Source organism: Carlito syrichta, unplaced genomic scaffold (genome assembly GCF_000164805.1).
Source record: "Carlito syrichta isolate Samal-C Ts95f unplaced genomic scaffold, Tarsius_syrichta-2.0.1 Scaffold309885, whole genome shotgun sequence".
NCBI lineage: Eukaryota > Metazoa > Chordata > Mammalia > Primates > Tarsiidae > Carlito > Carlito syrichta.
The window spans coordinates 91493-110969 of record NW_007253981.1 but is presented as its reverse complement, the minus strand read 5'-3'; the positions used below and the strand labels follow the sequence as shown (position 1 = coordinate 110969).

Sequence of the window (19477 nt, the reverse complement as noted above, 5' to 3'; positions counted from 1 at the left end):
GTCTCGAACCTGCGGGCTCAGGCAATCCACTCACCTCAGCCTCCCAAAGGCATGGGATTACAGGCTGAGCCACCGAGCCCGGCTGCCCTAGGACTTCTTAAGGAAGAAATAGCTGACAGGTCCCATCACTCTGCCTCCAATAGGAAGTCAGTCAAGATTATCTCTGGTCCTCTTTGCCTGTCCTCCTTTCAGAAGAGCAGGATCTTCCTCACAGTTTTGTTCCTCCTCTGTTCTCCCAAGGGATGCAGATGGTATTCAAGCTTCAGTAAAGAAAAATCTGAGAACAGGAAAAGGAGGAGGAAGATTCCCCCAAATACCTTCTCTGTTCCCCACCAAGTCCTTCCTGACCTGCTGGCTGTCAGGCCCAGGCTGCTCCACTGCCTGCACTTTTTATTTTTACTTATTAGATTCAGGGGGTACATGTGTGTTCATTACATGGATATATTGTGTAGTGGTGGAAATTAGGTCTCAGGTGGCCCACTCCCCAGATAGTGAACACTGTGGACCCTTGCATCTTTTAGTGCTATTAGCTCCAGGGCCTCATGGCATGCTTCTCCACCCCTTGGATGTATTGAGATCCTGACAGTGATGCCAATTACAGCTCCCTCAATATGGGATCCAGAGCCACTAGGATCAAAGTGCAGCAGGCAGGCTCTGGAGAACTGATATCACTATGGGCTTCATGACCCACAAGACATGAGCTGCAACCCCATCATCTCCCCTAAGACCAGAGCACGTTCAGGGTCACAAACACTCAGGGTATCTAACACACGTGTGTACATGCATGCATACATGCACACCAGATAATAGAGATGGCCCCAGCATGTGGCAGATCAGTCACTAAGTCTACTTATTTATTATTTATTTTTAAAATATATTTAAACAGCAGCAATCACTTCCAAAATGCAAAAAAAAAAAAAAAATTACAATTTTTAGAATAAAATTATAATGTTTATAATGCGGGTCAGGAAGAATTGAGGGTACAACTGAGAATCAAACCACACAGCACTGGAGGTGGCTGGAGAAACCAAAGCCCACTGATCAGGGGGCCCAGCTGACAAGAGGTCCCAACTTGTGAAGTCCCCACTCCCAAATCATACACCACAGGTTCCTGTTGACGGAGCCAATGTCCTCTGAGTTAGAGAAGGAAAAGCGGCAAAGAGCTGGCCCTCTGTGGGGGAATCCCCCAAACCCAGTCCCCCCCAACAACCAGGGACCTGCTAATCGACCTCCTCCATGTTGCTGTAGGTGGGGGCTGGGCGATCCACAGGGGGGGCGAAGCGTTCAGGGGCTGTCCGCGTGGGGGCCACCTCGGGGGCCTGGCCAGGGCCTAGTCCCTGCAACAGAATATGAGGACAGGGGTTGGGGGCTGCCCAGCATGCTGCCTGGCATCCCGGGGGTGCTGGCTTAGAGACCCGGCACCCAAGGGAGGGTCCCAAGGCAGGCGCAGACAACAGTGGCATTGAGACAGAGACAAGATCGGGCCGGAATAGTCTCGCTTTATTAATGCTTTAAATACAGTAAGTAGCGTGGGCAGGGCCAAGCCCCAGGCTGAGAGTCAGAGCAGCAGGAGGTACAGACGGACATCTGGATGGATACCCACTCTAGGATGCTCTGCCCATGCAGGGGCCACAGTCCCCACCCTCTCCCACCAGATGCACACACTGAGGCCCAAAGCCCAGAGGCGTTCCGCACAACAAAGGCAGGTACGGCCTGGCAGGCAGGCAGGTGGGCCAGCTCACAGCAGCTGCCTGCAAGTGAGCTCATCTCCAGCGACTCTGGGATACCAGAGGATAGAACACGTTGAGCATGAGAGCCACCAAAGCCGCCACAGTGCCCAGGACAAAGTACCGGAGGCAGCCCTCATCTGGTGTGGGAGGGCCACGTGGCGGAGGGCCCACCCAGTCTTGGGGCCCCCAGGGACCGAGAGGCCTGGGCCCTGGCCCCTCAGGCAATGGCTCCTCCTCAGCCTCCAGCTCTTGCCAAATCCGGGAAGCCTATGGTATGTGGAAATGGCCATCAGCACCCGGGGGGATGGTGGGGAGGACCCAGTGTCCTTGAGACCTTGAGTTAGACAATCCCACCTGAGGTAACTGGGGTTAACCCCCTGCATTCTAGATCAGGCAACAGGGAGGGAGGCAGGAGGCTAACCTCAGGGTTGTCTAGACTGAGAGTAACAGGGTAGGAGAATCTTGAGAGCATTTTTGCCTCAAGACAGCTTCCCAATTCACATGGAGTTTCTCATGGGGGGTGGGTGATAAGTTATCTGCCCAGTTTTTCAGTCCAGGTCTCCCACAGAGAGGACTGGCTCATGGAGGACAGAGCTGCCAACCCCAGGGCAATCTCCTTGCTTTCTGCTACCCACGTCTAGAACCTGACCAGTCTTCTACATGGATTTCTCCAGTCCTGACAGAGAGGGCTCAAGCGAGAAGCAGAAAGGAGGCAGCCAATCCAGGAAAGAGATATGACTATGCACATCAACTGGGCCTGTGGCAAACCTTGTCAGTAAGAGACAGAAGACCCTGAAGGTTCAGTGAGGACAGATGCTCACCTTAGAGAGTATGACAGCCACCAGAGGCCATGGCCAGCCCAGACTGGATTTGTCCTGAGTGCATGCCAGAATACAGGGATGGTCACAAGTGAGGGTCTGTGGGCTAGCATGTGGGAATATGTGGAGGAAATCTGGAAGAGTGTCAGGTATAGTTCATTCACAGCACAGTGCCAGGTAAGGTTTAGAGCAGTTGCCTGGCTTGCAACAAGCGGGTGCCTGTGTGCACACCAATGGTAGCATGTTTGTGTACAGGCACTTTTGTGTATGAGAGTCCCCAGGGCACAGGGGTTGCCTCTGGATAAGGTTTTGAAGTAAGGGGGAAACCCTGTCTATAACTCTCATGAATCCTAAGGCCTGTGGAAGGAGAGGAAGCTATATCCCCCAACCCTGCCCTCCAATCCATGGGTTGTCCCCCACTAGCCTGTAAAGCCTCCCACATGCCTCACCTGGCTGGCAGCAGCCTCGGCTGCAGGGCCTAGGTCTGGATGGTGCTCAGAGTGACCTGCCCTGGGGGGCCTCTCCACAGGAGAGTTCCGCCGGCGATAGAAGAGTACATAGGCATAACGCGTCACGACCTGGCTTTCGTCTACTGTTGTCACCGTGCTGTCGTCAAACAAGCGCCAGCCTACAGCAGGGCAGGAAGAGTGTAAACAACCTGTACCCCCACCCCTACCATCTATCCTGCTGGCTGTGTGTGCCCTCACCCACGTCACTGCGCTGACTGCTACGATCATTGGGCAGGCGTGCACAGGCAGTGTAGTGGCCACCAATCATGCCTCCGTAGTGGTTGATGACAGCATATAGATCGTAGCTGGGCAGCTGCTCCTCTTTCTGACCAATGCAGAACTTGCTCAGGTCCAGGTTCCTGCAGTTCCAGTTAGGGAGGGGTGAGACAGTCAGCAGGTGTTCAGGATGCCCAACCTGACCACCCACACCCTATCCACAGTCACCAGGGTCCATTGCTCACCGAACAGGGAACTCCACCAAGTCGTTGATCTTGTCACGCCAGATGAAACTACGAAAGGAGAAGCGCTTGAGCTGCACAATGAGCACATTTGGCAGGCGCCATAGCAACAGCTGCTTGGAGGCCTCACGATGCTGTTTGCACTGTGGGCAGTACCTGGTAGGGGAAAGAGGTGGGGTCAGAATTAAGCAAGTCTCTTCTATCCTGCCCCATCACCTGCCTGCTGTCCTGTTCTCACCAGGCCTCCTCAGGTGCCAGAACCTCAGGCCGTGTGAAGAGGTTGAGGCACTGGTCCAAGGTGAAGTGGCCGGCACGGGCAGCCTCACCAGCAGAGCCTGGATCCTCAGCACATTCCAGCTCCTTAGAGGCTACCAACACAAACTCCTGCAGGCGCTCATTGTTCCGCCAGACCAGGGCCAGGCTACAGTCATCACCCAGTTCCAGTGGGGTCTCTCCTAGAAATTGGTAGGGAGAGACGTCATATAGCTGTGGAGAATAGCCAGCCCAACACACCATGGCTCCCACCCACAGCCTCAGACACCTTTGTCCTCTATCCGCTGCTCTCGGCTGGATGCATCAATTTTATAGATGAAGAATTGGGGTGTGTGGGCATTCATGACTTCACTTGGATGTTGGTATCCAGGCACAGCAGCTATGAAAGAACATGATAATCAAGGCTCCTTTGCCTAGCAGGGCTAAACAAGCTTTCCCCCAACCTCCCCTACTTCCCACCCTAGCTCCCAGAGTCTTTCACCAGATCTTACCTTCAGGCCGGGACACCCTCTCTCCAGCAGACAAGGAGCCAATCTCAATGGGCTCACTGGCCAGCATTTCTGAAGAAATTCCACTGGTGCTAGGCACAGTACCCCGATCAGGGGTTGCCCACACCCGGGAAATCCCTGTGTCCCCCTCAGCCACAGGGGTCACCAACTGGAGCTCAGGTGGCTGAACAGGGTCCCTCTCGCTGTCCCCTGCCTCCAGGGAGGTACTGGAGAGCAACATGGTACAGCCAGGGCCCTGGGACTCCAAGGCCATGCGGCCAGGCTGGAAGGGTGGCTGGAATACGCTCACAGAATACCTAACAACAGACAGCAAGGCAAGTAAGAATTCTGACCAGCCTATCAGCAGCCCAGAGCACCTCTGTCTCCATCTACCCCACCCTAGTCCAACCACTAGGCACTTACCGGGCATAGCCCTCTAGCAGCTGAGCGAGACGGGCATAAGTGAGGCGTGAGGCAGGTACACTAACCAGGAAGGGGTAGCCAATGTTCTCAGGGCGGCAGAGACCCTTGTGGTCTGGCCAATGGGTTTTCTGGCAGAGCCTGGAGGGAAGGGGAAGATAAGGATAGGCCCTTGGTGCTACCTCTTATGACTCCATATTAGGATTAGTCTTAGTCCCTGGGAACTGGATATGCTAGCCCTGCCTCCCCCAGAGCCTGGTAAAGTAGGATGGCAGGTAAAGGGCTTAAAACATGAGCCTTGGTGTGGAAGGGAGGGAAAGAGTGGCAAGTGGAAGGTGGAGAGGAAGGGTGGGGAGAGGCCATGGGGATCCTCACTGGTTGCAGTAGCCCACACGGTAGCACCGGGTACAGCGCTTCAGCTTTTCTTCCTCCGACTGTTGCTTCCGTTGGCAGGCTGCACACTTGGAGATGGGGACGCTGGGCACCTGGGGGCGCTAGGGTGGGTCGTCTGGCTCAGCAAGGCCAGGCAAAAGTGCCCCCACCACCAGGGCACTGTGCCATCAGGTTGGCCCCCACTCACCTGTTGTACTTCTAACACCACTACCCGCTCCTTAGCCAACTCTGGGGATAGCAGCTCAAAGCAGAGGAGTGTGTCAGATGCAGACACAGTGTCCAGTGAGTGGGAGGGCAGGAACACACGATGGAAACGATTCTTAATTACCTGGGAACAGAGAACACAGATCCCATGTAAGGATAAGCCTTGCCCTAGACCTGCCCCAGAGTATAATGAGGCTTGGCCCTGCTTTGGGTCTGTGTGGGCAGGGTTTGTGGGTCAAAAAAGGCAAATACTTCTGTTGGCACCAGTCTCAGTACCCAATGCCATAAGGAGTCTAGTGTATCAGAAAGTCTGAAAGTCTAGGCATGGGGCAGATATCAACCACACCAGCTCTCCACACTGAGGGCCTCTACACTGCTGTAACTGGCATGGCCCTAAGACAGCAACATATTATCATGATGGGTCCACATTCAAGGAGCCTCCTTCTCACTCTTAACCCAAGAAAAATGGCACTGTCAGACTAAAAGCTAGGAACATCTGGGGAGGGCCAGCACACAGATCTGGGATAAAAAGGAAAGAGCAGCAGGATGGAGAGGGAATTACAGTGAATGGAGGGACAGTTCTGCAGCTCAAGTTCTTTGTCTGAAGAGGGAAAAGCAGTTGGAATCCACCACCAAAAAGGGGGTAAACCCTGATGATGGCTGGGAACTGAGGATGGTGGGGGTAAACCCTGATGATGGCTGGGAACTGAGGACACCTTTGCTGTACAGCCCAAATGCCTAGTTTTAACCATCCTTCAAATAAGAACACACTGCTGGGTAACCCCTCCAGGTCCCCTCCCACTGTGGGAGCTTTTCTGTCCTCTCAATAAATCCTGCTTTAAAAAAAAAAAAAAAAAAGAACACACTGCCTGCTGTTTTTGTGTAGTCACATGCATATTCATGTGTATGTGTACAGATGCCAAGGACTGTACAAATATGTCCATAGGTATAAAAGTCCATGCAAAGACAAAGATACCTCAGCCAGACGCAGGTTCTCAGGCTTCACATGGACACTCTGAGAGAGGGAGTCCAAGACTTCACTTGCACTGGAGTTCTCCTTGCTGATACTCACAAGGAACTGTGGCAAAAAGGGCTGGTCAGTGGGGGAGGTGGGCCAGGTTCTCAGGAATAGCCTAGAGGATAGGGGCTTACTCCTCACCTTGATGGGCTTGCTGTGGGGCTCCCGGGCAAAATAAAAGACAGGGAGAACCTTTTGCTTTTGTGGCAAGGGCACCGGCAGATAAAGAAATGGATCAAAAGTGATGGAGACCTGTGGATGTATAGGTGGCACTTAGTGGCTGCACAGAGAGCAGGAGACAGGATGTTAATGCCCAAAGAGTCCATGTCAGGCCCTCTGGTGGCTCTCAGTGCTCTCACAGCCAACCAGCAAACTCTCAGGCTTGAAAATACTAGATGGAGTAGGAGGGCCCACCAGGGCACTGAAGGCCAGAAAATCACTCAGCTTAGCTGCTCTATTTGCCTCTCACTTGCACCCATGTGCCTTTCCAATCTCACTCACAACCCCATCACACACACTTTTGAGCCTAAATATCAATTTTGCCTCAGTCAGGAACCCCACCCTGACTGACCTCCTCAGCCCACATAGGAGCCTAAGGCATCCCTGCTAGCTTTCTTACCCAAACCCTGTACCACAGCACCTGAAGATACACAAGCCTTTTATACCTAATCTGAGCAGAAAAGGTGAGCCAAACTAGGGGGTCTTTCCAGGGGAGCCCATCACACCTTGGCACACACAGGGCACACCAGCTTCGACTTGTACTGGCCCTGAAATAGGTCCACGATGAAAGAGTCATTCCTCATTTTGTGCCGTTGCCACGCTTCCTCAGCTACCACCTGTGAGGCAGAGTGATGATAACCAAGGGGACCTAGAAGCTGGGATGCATACAGACATGCCCACCCTCTACCCTGCACCCTGACCTCATCAGGCCGCCCATCTGAGTCCACAGTCTCTGTGTAGGGCTTGTTCTGGATGCGATTCAGGTCCTCATGTAGCCCATCCAACAGGAAAGCCATGAACTCCTGAGCATCATGCTGTGCATAGCCTGTGAACTGGCTGGCCTTGCTTGCCACGATGGCCTGATACAAAAACCAAGGTGTGAGCATGAAGCCCTAGCACCCACTGTATACCCTGCCCGCCCTTGACAGCCAAAGGTGCTAGTGGCCCCAGATCACCTTCAACTTGGAAGGCTGGAAGGCATGGTGGGTGCCCTTCCACAGCGCCCGAAGCAGCACAGCAAAGCCAATGGCCAGACGCCCACCAGTCCCCAGTGGGTTGTTGTAGTTGATCTCAGCCTCAAAGGAACGATCTAGAAATAGCAACCAAGCAAAGGTATGAGGGATGAAGACACCCTTTCTGCCCATACCCCAGGCTTCAGGCCCTGCCCTCACCATGGAAGAAGTCTCGGAGTTCCCGAGTGTTGGACAGAGACTGAATGACGCTGTTCATGAAGCAAGTGTTGCCTAAATTGACAAGGCCAGTGAAGCCTGGCAGACACACCTTCTTTTCTTCCTCTTCCTCCTCCTCCACGCTGTCCCCACTCACTGGGCTATGGGGCATGGGAGGTACCATACATGTGGGCTTGGGCTGTGGAAGCAGAGGATATGAGAGAACAGTCCTGAGGCTTTCCAGACTCCATTCTTGGCCCTTCCCATCCCAGAATTCTCACCGAGGCCAAGTGTGTCTCTGGTTTTGCGGTTACATGCTCCATTGAGGTGCGGGTTGCCACACTGTCTAACCCTGTGTCCTCAGATCGTGCCTTGGGTTTATCCTTCTCTACAGCCCGGGCTTCCTCCTGGCCTGTCAAGGGGTGGGATGCACTTCCTGATGGAGTTGGATCCAGGGGGGTTGGACCTGTCGGCACGGCAACCTTTGCACCACCCACTGCACCTTAAAAAGGGGGAATGAGGGGGCCGGTGGTTAGCAGCATGTGGCAAGGGATGGAGTCCTGGTCATGTGGGACTGGGCAATGAAGGGAGCTCGTATGCAGACCTCGTGCAGCTGGGGCCTCCAGGCCCCCCCAGCGCTGACTCTGCCGCTTACGGAGGCAGATGTCGATGCGAGAGGCCGTAAAACAGAAGGTGCACTGCTCTGGCTCAATCAGATTCCTGCAGGAAAAGGCTGAACTCAGGGACTTAGGAGGAATGGGTGTCAGGCTAGGTGGGCCAGGGAGATGGAACCCAGGGTGGAACAGGCACAGTGGTGGGGCCGGGCACCACCCACCTGAGCTTCACCTGCCAACGGAAGATAGTGTGGGGCCCACAGCCTGGATGCAGCCTCAGGAAGTTTCCATCCCTGCAGAGGCAGAGCAGGGTAGGAAGAAGGACAAGAAGAAGAGCATGAGACATGCTGTCCTGCCTGAGGCATTGTCTGCCCATCATCTCCTGCCCGCCCACCTACCCACCCACCTGGTCTGGAAGATGAGTGTGAAGTCCTGCTCACGGAAAAGTACTCGAGAGGTGTCCCTGCGGATCTCCTTCACGTACACGTGCACCACCACTGAGTCCGGCCCCTTCTCATACGAATCATTCTTGACAAATGCCAGGTTCACCATGGACTCAGGGTCTATGTTGAGACTATGGCTCAGCACCACCCAGGACAAGTTCCAAGCTGTTGCTGTTCTACTTCCCACTCACCCACCAATCTTGCAACCCAGCCTAGGGCTTTGCCTGCCCACCCCAAGCCCCAACTTTACCATCCACCAATGTCGCAGCATCTGCTGCCACTGCCATCCCCTCCTTGATGTGATCATCTTTTCCAGGGTCTGTGCTCTGAGCCATGCCTGGAGAAACTAGGTCATTCCTGGGGGACACTGCCTTCTCTCCTGTCAAAAGGGCTAAATTCTCCTCTGAGCCCAAGAGGCAGGTTTGGGGGTTCAGCTGTGGTATGTGAAGCTGTTCCTCAGCCTCAACCTATTAATGGGAAGATTGTAGGTAGGATTAGCCCTGGGACTGGCAGGTGGCCTCCACTCCAGTCCACACCCTTCCCCCCCATCTCCTAACACCCAAACAGGCACCCAGCTCTCACCTGGGTGGCTGGGTCAGCCAGGAAGGGTGGGGCATCACCCCGGGGTCCAGGGCCATCCCTGGACCCTTCCCCCTCTGGCCCTCTGCGGAGATGCACAGCCCTCTTGGCGCTGGGCCCTGCCTGGGCCCCGGGGCCAGCCCCTGAGCCTACCTCACCACGGCCCTGGGCCCGCTTCTGGTTCCGGGCTTCCTGCTTAGCCCGGTGGGGTTCAGGGCCTGGCTCCAGGGCAATGGGAGACAGCTCCTGCCCATTCTCCTGGCACCGCAGCCCTGGCACCAGCTCCTGGGTCCCTAGAGGTTTCTTCTGCCAAAGATACAGCAGTCAGGCACTGTCGACTACACGAGGCATCCCCTCCCTATCCTGTACTAGAACTCACCAGGAGAGAGGGCCACGTGAGCATAGGCACCTTCTTGGGCAGTGTCAGCTGCAGGAGACCACCCTTGCGAGCCTGCACTTTGGTGCAAGAGCTTTCTATCTCAGCATAGAAGATACCACCCCACTGTCGACCACCTGGAGACAGAGTGTCATCAGTGAACTGAGATGGGAGATACCGCAAGATTCAAATGCACTGCTGTGCTCAGGGCAGATGGACATACCTGAAAACCGCAACACACAGTTTGTGTCTGTGAAAGCAGCGTCTACCTCCTCCAGTTGCAGGGAACCCACTCCCACATGCAGCTTAACAATCACTTCTTCTGCACTCTGCCTCCAATCGAGCAATAATTCTGTAGGGGAGGTAGCAAAGAGATCACAAAGGTCTGCACAAGATCCTGATGGGGATAAGCAAGTAACAGAAACCCAGCCCTAACTGCTCCAGATGGGAGCTAAATTCCCAACGCCTCCTTCCCTGGTCTAGCACCCAAAAAGCCCGTTTGTTACGTACCCTCTTTGATCTGCTCCTCTTGAGGAGTAGACACTGAGCCTGATGACAAAGAAAAGAACAGATGGGTGTGGTGGTGTGAACCTGTAATCCCAGCTACTTGGGAGGCTGAGGCAGAAGGATCACTTGAGGCCAGGAGTTCGAGACCAGGTTGGGCAACATAGAGAGATCCTGTCTCTAAAAAATAATAAGTAAATTAGCCAAGCATGGTGGTGTACATCTGCAGTCCTAGCTACTCAGGAGACTGAGGTGGGAAGACTGCTTCAGCCCTGAGTTTGAAGCAACAGTGAGCTATGACTGTGCCACTGCATTCCAACCCTAGAGAGTGAGGCATCAACTCTTTAAAAAAAAAAAAAAAAAAGCCAGGTGCAGTGGCTCATGCCTATAATCTCAGCACTTTGGGAGACTGAGGTGAGAGGATTGTCTGAGCTCACAGGTTCGAGACCATGGCGAGACCTCATGTCTACAATAAATCAAAAAATTAGCCGGTTGTGGTGGTACGTGCCTATAGTTCCAACTACTTGGAAGGCTGAGGTGGAAGGATGGATAATCTGAGCCCAGCGGGTCGAGGCTGCACTAGCCATAAGCGTGTCATTGTACTCCAGCCTGGGCAACACAGTGTGACTCCAACACAAAAAAAAAAAAAAAAAAAAAAAGAATAAGGAGACAATGACAGAAAGTACTCTCCAAGACCCCACCGCCTCATCAAGCACTATCTTCTAGATCTTAGTCAAGTACCCAGGCTTCAAAGCTGAGGCTCAATGCAACCTGCCATGGGTTCTTCTCTCAACATCAGAACAGGACAGAGAGAACAGCAAAAGTCATCTCCCAATCCCCAATTAGTACAGACAATGTGAGGGGAAGAAGAGGAGGTCATGAGCACTCTGGGAATGCCACTCCCACCTTTCCTAGGATCTCCATCCTTGCTCTCCTGGTTTGCTCGATCCTTCTGCTTCTTCTTACTAGTGGCCTCCTCCAATCCTGGAGGCCCTTTCCTTGGGCCTGTGGCACTGGCCCCACCAGACATCTTGAGCCGTTTGGTTGACAGCCAGAGTGCCCCAGGGTCGGCAACGGCGTCTGGGTCAGGGCTGCGGCGCTTTCTTCCTGGTCCAGCTATCTTGGCAACTTGTTGTGGCCAAATTCTCCAGCAAGGAACAAACGGCCTAACCAAAAGGGACCACTGATCACTGCCAATACCCAACTTGCTCTTTAACTTCAGCAAGGGCTCAGCAAACCTAGACACGCCTAATCCTACAGATCACTATCTTCTGATCCCTGGTAGCCCTGGACATGCTCAGGCTATTCTGAAAAAGGAATATATAACGTGAGTAGTAGCAATTATTTTTGGCCATGCCTCAAGATACCCACCATAAGAGACCCTCAAAGCTGGAAGCCTCACTGAGGAGGCACCAGGTCAAGGCAGTCATGGCCCAGGACCAGACTATTCCACCAATCTGGAGAGTAGCCATGGCTCCAGCCCACAGGGCTGGCACTCTGAGTAGGGTGCTCACTTTTCCTTTACTCTCACTGGCTGCTTAGTCACCACCAGAGAAATAGAAGGTGGAGGAAGAAGGCAGGAACAGAGGAGACAAATACCAGGAGGACCAGGCTCTGTGGCTGAAAACAGGCCCGGCCCAGGTACTGCCATTGCCCAGAAAAAGTCCTGTGGCTAAGGTGCCCACAAGCTTCTTGCCAGCTCCCACCTTCATCATGAACCTGCTCTTATGCACTGCTTGGTTTTTCCTCATTCTAACAGAGTCTTCTCCCCAGCTGCTGTCACAAGCAGAGAGGGGCCGAAAAGGGTATCTAGATGTCACACTATTTGTTCAGCAACAACCCTGCTTCAGTACCAAGGCAAGATAGACTTCTAGTTTGAGGCTGTAACAGACACCATCGCTTTCCTTCCCAAGTCCCTTCTCTCATCAGCTCTGAGCCACAGGGACTGCTAAGAATTTCTCACAGACCCGCCAGTGGACTGTGGGCTGTTTCTCCATCCAAAATGAAGTTCCCAAAACCAGACACTGAGATGAGGGCGGAGATGAACTCTCAAGTCCGGTCTAAGCCTATAGCAAGACAAGTAGTGGCTAGTCTATGTTCCTGAGTGTGTGAAGGAGGGAGGAGGGATGATAAGATACTCTTCCTAGGGGCAGACGTGGTACTGATCGGCTGGATCTTTAATGACAGGTCCAGAGCCGAAGGGCTGACACCTGCCGCCTCCTCCTCTTCGCACCCAAATCCCAGCCAAAGGTTGCATCCCTCCCCTATGTTCCAGGGAAGAGAAGGGAAAAGGGCTATCTAGAGACCCGAGCAGGCCTGACATAGCTGCGCGGGGTTAATGACCACAAATCAGTGCCCCGGTCGGGTTTCGACCAGCTCCAGCCTCTGAACCCTGGGCCCACCACCACCTCCTCCAGGAAGACGCCCTTGCTGGCCGTCAATCCTCTCCAAGACGGGAGGCCGACCACGGGCATAGCGTAACGGCCCCGCAGCCATCAGTGGGCCCGGCACGCCGCAGGGCTCCAGGAATCGGGGTTGGCACGGCCCGTGACCTTGAGCCGGTCTCCTTGGCCCCGCGTGCGGCCTCCCCGCTGCGGCCAAACCGGCGAGTTGAGGCCTGCCCCACTCACCGAGCGAGACCACCGCAGCCAGCCCTCTGCGGGCCCTGGCAACCCGCTCCCGGTTCCGGTTCCGGCGTCAGGTCGGTTCCGGTTCCGGCGCGCCCCTCCCCCGTCCCGGCGTCGCCGCTGCCACCGCCTTAGCGGCTTGTTTTGTTTCGACTTCTAGTTACGGCCGAGGGAGGCGGAGCGCCGAACTGGTGACGCACTTCCTGTGGGAGTGGGCTTGTGGCCACTAGCAGCCCCGGGGCGGACCCGAGCGGAGGAGGCGGTGCTCCGGTGCGTTGGCTTTGCAAGGGCCCTGCTGGGGGCAGCCTCGAGGTTCTCCCAGAAACCCCGCCCTACCCAAATCAGAGTCCAGACAACACAGTGGGGGTTCACACAGTTTATTGGGGGCCTTGCTGGGCCAAGAGCTCTTTAATACTTAGGCAGACATGCATGTGAAGCGAGGGTAAGGGCTGGGCTAGGCCCTGGGCAGGGGTCACTGACAGGTGTTGTAGATCTGGACTTGCAGGTTGATGGCTTGAAGCACGCTGCGCATCCTGGCCTCCAGCCCGTCCAGCTGGGCTGCCTTGCCCTCCAGTGCCCGCTCATTCTCCTCATAGGTGCCCTCCAGTTCTAGGAGGGGCAGGTCTCAGTTTAGGGGTCCCACTCCTACAGTTCTGTCTCTGGTACCCACTTGCCCCTCTCCTCACCCTGTAGTCGCTGCAGCTTGTCTTGGGCAGCCTGCAACAGGTCCCGAGCCTCATCCCGAAGTTGCTCTGCCCTTGCCTGCGCAGCCAGCACACCCTGGGCCTTGCGTTCAGCCAGGGCCTTCACCGTCTGGTACTGGTCACCCAGAGGGCCCTGCAGCAGCTGCAGATGTAGAGGACTATGTTGGCGTGGTAGCCCAGTGGAAGCCCAGCCTCCACCCTTACCTCCTCCAGCTGGCTCTGCCTTAGCCCACCTGCTCAGCCTCCCTGGCACGACCCTGGGCACTGCCTGCTGTTTCTTCTGCTGTAGAGGCTGCCAGACTATTTCCTGCACGTTTCAGTTTCAGAGCCTCCAGGAGAGCATCTAATTGCCGAGCCCGCTCATCTGCAGAGCTCAGTGCCTGCTCTGCGCCTGCCATTCTCTCCTGTACCTGCCATGGGTGGGCCAGGGGTTACACAGATACATGGTGTATACTCAAAACCTTGCCCCACTGATGTCCTAGGGAGACCACACCTGGTGCAGGGTCTGTTCTGTGTCCTGTGTGTCAACCACTGCTCCCCGGATGGCACCCTGAGCAGCACCCTGTGCCCGCTGGGCCTCCTCCAGTGCTACCTGTACTGTCTCTGCCTTCTGTTTCTCACCCTCAGCCCGGCTCCTGGGGAAAAGGGGGTATCAGGACCCGCAGGTAACAGGACCAGGTGTCAGGGATAGGGGCCAGGATTGTGGTCAGACCGTGCCCGCCGTGCATCCTGCAGTAGCTGCTCAGCCCGACGCACATCTCCCACAGTACGCGCCAGGATCGTGTCCACATCTGCCAGGCTCCGGACTCGTTCTGCAATCGCACCTGCCAGGTGCTGGATCTGCTCAGGTGAGGCTGGAATGGAGAGCTCTAACACCCGTGTGGCCACCATCTCAATGCTATCAGGATCAGCTCCCTCCTCTATGGGGACACAGCAAAGGCTTAAGGACACAGCTTCTCTGGCATGGATATACAATCTTGGGGTGTGGACTCAGGAACTGCACATGGGATAGGGGTTTGTTAATAGGCATAAGGATATAACCATATGGACAGGGACTATACAGGGGTCTCAGACTGAGAGACATGAACGTAGGGACCACATATAGGCAAGGACTCAGAGGCCAGACATGGGGTCATAAACATAGGTCAGTGCAGGCTCTGAGGTCCAAGTACAAACCTAGGGAGATACAGACATGGGATAGGGGGAACATCCATATAGCCTGGGCCACGTGGGAGGCTCACGGTTGAGGAAGTCCTTCACACTCTGGATAAGTTCTCGAAGTTCCTGATTGGCCTGCTCCACCTGTCCTCTGGAAGCATTAGCCTTGTCCAGGGCTGCCTGGGCCCGCTGCTGTGCTTCGCCTGCCTGCCGACGAGTCTCAGCCACACGGCTGAGGATGCTACCACCTTCTGCCAGTGCCCGCTGTAGCTCTGCCTGTGTATGCCTGGCCCGTCCCAATGCTAGGTCTGCTGTGGCTGCTGCCCCATTGCAGCCGAGGCCCCCGCAACGGGGCTGTCCATCCTCATCTCGACACCCAGCACCACCACAGGGGCTCGTTGTACAGGGTGCATCCCCCGGGGTACCACATACCTGCCAGGCACAGAACAAGTCAGGACCCTGTGGGAGGAACATCCACATCCACCTGTCCCACCCCACACCTGCACCTCACCAGTTCATTTATGCCTGTCAGGCTCAAGGTGTGGGTACGGTCAGAGAGCTCGCCCAGTGCTCGCTGGTTGGCCATGTGTTTGTTGTTGAAGTTCTCCCTCTGGGTACCCATCAGCACCTCTGTCTGATGCCGGGTACCTGCTGAGTTGCTCACAGGGCTAGGTACTGCCAGGGCCGAGGTGTTGGCATGATGCTCTGCCTCTGTAGACTGGCGGTGGGCATGGCGGATGCTGTCATAGGCACCTAGATTGGGCAGAGACACGCAGTCAGCTGAAGATCAACCCTGGTCCACCCGTCTAGTTGGCCAACACCTTACCCAGGAAGTTTGAATGTTTAAGCAGGTCAAGATGTTGGTCAAGCTGCCGCAGTGTGAGATTAAGTGCAAGCCCATCTCGCTCCAGACCACTTAGTGCATGGTTGGCATTGAAGTTCTCATCCTGCACATCTGTCAGTTCTGCCTCCAGCTGAGTCAGGTGCTCAGTGGCCTCCCCGATTTCACGCCTGCGCTGATAGAGGAGGGGGGAGTTTAGAGAGGCTTCAGCCCTAGTCCATCGGACCTCTCCCCCCATCCCACCATATATTCCCAGGCCCTTCCGCACCGCAGCTCCTCTGTGGCTTCCACAAGCTGTGCAGTGGAGGCAGCTGAGGTGTTGCGGGCACCTACAATGCCCTGCACAGTGCCCAGCTTCTCGTGCATGTGCCAGAAGCTGCTCTCAAAGGCACCCAGCACGCCTGTCTGCTGTAACTCCTGCGTCCACTGCTCCAGGCGCCGTGTACGGGCAGCCAAGTCCTGTACCACACGGTCCCAATCCCCAAAGCATGCATGGCAGGGATGGCAGGCAGGAAAGATTCCTGAGAAGCCACGGGCACATTGGTCACAGCGCACGCCAGACACGCCTGGGCGGCAGCTGCAATGACCCGTTGAACGGTGACACTGAGGTGTGTCTATTCCATGAGGGTCACAATCACAGGCTGCAGGAAAGGGCAGACCACAGAGTTAGGGCCCTGGTGGGTCATCCTGGGAGTCCTCCATCCACCCTGGCCCTCAGCTTCCTCACCACGGCACTGCAGCTCAGGGTCTCCCCAGTGGAGCTCTTGGCACTCAGAACAGGTCCGCCCTCCAAAGCCAGCACGACAATGGCATTGTCCTGTGAACTGGGGTGGGAACAGGGAAGGGATCAGATCCGCTATCAGAGGATGAGTCCTCCAGACAAGGCAGACAATTGGACCCATCTATCCAGGGATCCACAGGGGGATGCCATACCTCATTGCAAGTGGGGCCTCTGGCCCGGCTTGGGTGGCAGGCACAACGCTGGCAACCATGGCCACTGGAGAGGTTCCAAAAGTTGGGGGCACAGCGGTCACAGCTAGGGCCCTGGACATTGGGGAGGCATGGGCATTGCCCACTGCTTGGGTCACAATGGCACCGGTCAGCAGATGGGCACTGCTGGGGATTTGTGCCCAGCAGGTTGCAGGTGCAGCCTGTGTCAGCCAAGATGAGCACAGTAGTCAAAGGGAGCCCAAGAAGCAGAGTCCCTACCCAGCCATCCTCTCCTTTACCCTTACTCACGGTGACAGCTCTGTCGGGAAGCCTGCCCATGGAAGCCAGGCTTGCAGTGGGCACAGTGTGGCCCCTCCGTGTGGTGTAAACAGTGCAAGCATTGTCCCGTGTGGGAGTCACAGGCATTAGGATCCATAGGGTCAATATTCCCACTGCACTCACATGGTTGGCACTGGCCACCTGGCCTTGATGGGTCCCCAAAATGCCCAGGGGCACAAGCTTCACACCGAGGCCCTGCCCACAGTCAAGAGGAAACAGTAAGTACTCAACCCAGCCACCTCACCCTGGTCCCATGCCAGCCCCCTGCCTACTCACCTGTGTAGCCTGCCCGGCAGTGGCACACAATCTGCTGGGAGTACTCATCCCGGTGGCAAGAAGTAGCAAAGTGCCGCTGGCTCCCAGGGCCCTCAGGGCAGGGACAAGGCCGGCACTGGCCCCCATATGGCAGCCGTGGGTCCCCGTAGAAGCCAGCAATGCACCTGCAGGGAAGAGAAGGAAGAGATGTGTCATCCTTAGGCAGCCTGTCCCTCCCACCAGTCTACTCATAGCTGCTCCAGGCTCACCTTTCACAGTGTTCACCCCCAGTGTGATCACGGCAGCTCAGGCAAGCGCCTGTATGGGTGTCGCACTCATCTGCATGTCCATTGCAGACACATGGCCGGCAGCCAGGGAATCCCCACTGGCCACGCTGGCAGTGATCACAGCGAAGCCCAAAGGCACCAGTTCGGCAGGGACATTGCCCACTCGTTCCTTCACATAGACCACTAAGTGCCCCCTCAGGGCTGCACTGGCAGGCTGGGGACAGAACAGAGACTAAGTCAGGAGAGGGGGTTTGAAGAGAGTCTGAGTGGGTTATTAGTGGGAAAGTCAGGGAATGGAAGAGAACTTCTGCAAGTGACCCAAGGTTAAGAGTATGGGGTCCAAGGCTGAGGAAAGAAGGAAGCAGGGCCAAATAGAGGAAGAATAGTAGTGTGAAGGAGTGAGAAGAATAGGAGGGAACAAGGGGCAGGCAAGTACCTTGACAGCCTGTGGGGCCAAAGCCATAGTAGCCAGGGGCACAGAGGTCACAGCAGCGCCCAACCACTCCAGGTTTGCACAGGCACTGACCACCATGGGGATTGCACTCAGAACTCAGTGAGCCTTGAGGGTTGCACTGACAGGCTGTGGGGAGCAGTGGCAGGGCCGAGTCAGACAGGGCCCCCACCTCTGCCCCACCAGCCCATATCACAGACACTCACGCAGGGCACCATTGTAGATCAGGGTGGACAGGCTGGTGAGGAGAGGAGCACAGGTCTCGGAAGGAGGGGTCTTGCTGGGCACCAGACCCTCCTCATGGCAGCGGTAGCGTTCAAAGGTGGCACGGCGCTCCAGGGCAGCAGCATCACCCCCACTAAATATCTCTAGCACCAGGACACGGGGCAGCAGCACCAACTGAAAGGATGAGCAAGGAAGAGTACAGTTCAGAGCCAAGACCACGTTGGCAGGGCCAGAATACTTGCCTGTCTACCCTGGCACCACCATGGGCTTGCTTCTTGTCACAGACCCCTCCTACCCACTAGCATGCAAGTCCCACTCTACAATCCCTGCCATCTTGGTTAGTGTGGGCAAAGAGGAGATTATTCACTGAGTCGATGAGCAGGCCAGGTCCAGAGTAGGAGGTCTCAGGCTGGGCACTCCCCCCTGTTCGCACTAGCTTCAGATGCAACTTGTAGGAGATACCAGGCTCAAGGCAGACAGGACTAGGAAACACCATGTATCTGGAAGTGGAGACAAGCATGAGGGTCACCCAGCATGCCTGTGCAAATCATCTGGGCCTCTCCCATCCCACTCACAGCAGCCAAATCATCAGCCAAAGCAGAGAATACAACTAGGTCAACAAACACCTGGGCAGCCCAACAGAGAATCTGTACAGAAGAATCCCATAAATGTGGCTCACTAGAATCATACACCAGGACAGACCAGTCTCACTGGAAACACTCATAAAGCCTGGCACAAAAACTCTCCAATTTTTCCTCAACAACCACTTCACACTTCCTTTGACCCTGACCTACAACCTACAAACTCTGCTCCTCTTCACTAGCAGTGTATCATCTCCTCTCCTCTCTGCCAGTCTCCTAAAACTTTTCCATCATCCTGGAAGCCCATACGTGGGTTCTTTTATCCCCTCCCCCAAATTGTCCTTCAATCCCTCATGTTTTCCCTTAGCTACTGCCTCATCTTTGCTCTCTGGCCCAACAAATTCCTAAAAAGAGACCTCTATAGCTACCACCTACATTCTCTAGCTTCCCACTCAGTGGAAATTCTGTCCCATCCTGTACCAAAGTCACCAATGACCTCAATGTAAGTTAAGCTCAGTGGCCACTTCCTTATTCTTTTTTCCACCCAGACTGGAGTGCAGTGGCACACTCACAGACACCGCTGCCTTGACCTGCTAGGCTCAGGCGATCCTTCTGCTTCAACCTTCCAAGTAGCTGGAACTACAGGTGCATGCCACCATGCCCAGCTAATTGTTTTACTTATTGTAGAGATGCGGTCTCGCCAAGTTGCCCAGGCTGGTCTCAAACCTGTGGGTTCAGGCAATCTTCTTGCCTCCGTCTCCCAAAGTGCTGGTATTACAGGTGTGAGCCACCATGCTCGGCTTTTTTTTTTTTTTTTTTGAGTTAGAGTCTCACTCTGTCGCCCAGACTGGAGTGCAGTGGAGT

The 19477-nt window shown here is 55.2% G+C and overlaps 2 protein-coding genes across 12 annotated transcripts in view; both read right to left on the bottom strand.

Annotated features, from left to right (window-relative positions):
* Positions 1 to 826: 826 nt before the first annotated feature.
* On the bottom strand, positions 827 to 13032 carry USP19 (ubiquitin specific peptidase 19). 11 transcript variants are annotated; one of them, XM_008068147.2, is made up of 27 exons: positions 12846 to 13032; positions 11122 to 11381; positions 10222 to 10395; positions 9935 to 10108; positions 9715 to 9848; positions 9339 to 9641; positions 9007 to 9223; positions 8720 to 8876; positions 8535 to 8606; positions 8304 to 8419; positions 7981 to 8201; positions 7703 to 7898; positions 7487 to 7620; positions 7232 to 7390; positions 7037 to 7147; positions 6453 to 6563; positions 6270 to 6371; positions 5277 to 5417; positions 5072 to 5190; positions 4700 to 4837; positions 4280 to 4593; positions 4057 to 4167; positions 3754 to 3970; positions 3519 to 3671; positions 3256 to 3416; positions 2998 to 3176; positions 827 to 1337 (listed from the first exon to the last, which is right to left on the bottom strand). In XM_008068147.2, exons 2-27 carry the CDS (start codon positions 11243 to 11245, stop codon positions 1221 to 1223), a joined length of 4155 nt encoding a protein of 1384 aa, XP_008066338.1. In that variant the 5' UTR covers positions 11246 to 11381; positions 12846 to 13032; the 3' UTR covers positions 827 to 1220. The 11 variants fall into 11 exon arrangements, with proteins under 11 accessions (XP_008066338.1, XP_008066337.1, XP_021573297.1 ...); XM_008068146.2 differs by having other exon boundaries at positions 827 to 1997; positions 7981 to 8195; XM_021717622.1 differs by having other exon boundaries at positions 827 to 1997; positions 7981 to 8195; positions 9489 to 9641.
* Positions 13033 to 13203: 171 nt separating this feature from the next.
* LAMB2 (laminin subunit beta 2) overlaps positions 13204 to 19477 on the bottom strand; it is a 14295-nt gene continuing 8021 nt past the window's right edge. The window contains exons 18-34 of the mRNA XM_008068145.1: positions 18400 to 18532; positions 18014 to 18206; positions 17793 to 17936; positions 17339 to 17570; positions 17091 to 17254; positions 16785 to 17009; positions 16479 to 16696; positions 16273 to 16369; positions 15814 to 16186; positions 15531 to 15715; positions 15216 to 15457; positions 14788 to 15136; positions 14259 to 14466; positions 14040 to 14181; positions 13780 to 13956; positions 13529 to 13688; positions 13204 to 13451 (exon numbers count right to left, since the gene is read on the bottom strand). Coding sequence (XP_008066336.1) covers positions 13315 to 13451; positions 13529 to 13688; positions 13780 to 13956; positions 14040 to 14181; positions 14259 to 14466; positions 14788 to 15136; positions 15216 to 15457; positions 15531 to 15715; positions 15814 to 16186; positions 16273 to 16369; positions 16479 to 16696; positions 16785 to 17009; positions 17091 to 17254; positions 17339 to 17570; positions 17793 to 17936; positions 18014 to 18206; positions 18400 to 18532 — 3379 coding nt within the window. The 3' untranslated portion in view covers positions 13204 to 13314. The remainder of the gene's footprint in view (positions 13452 to 13528; positions 13689 to 13779; positions 13957 to 14039; positions 14182 to 14258; positions 14467 to 14787; positions 15137 to 15215; positions 15458 to 15530; positions 15716 to 15813; positions 16187 to 16272; positions 16370 to 16478; positions 16697 to 16784; positions 17010 to 17090; positions 17255 to 17338; positions 17571 to 17792; positions 17937 to 18013; positions 18207 to 18399; positions 18533 to 19477) is intronic.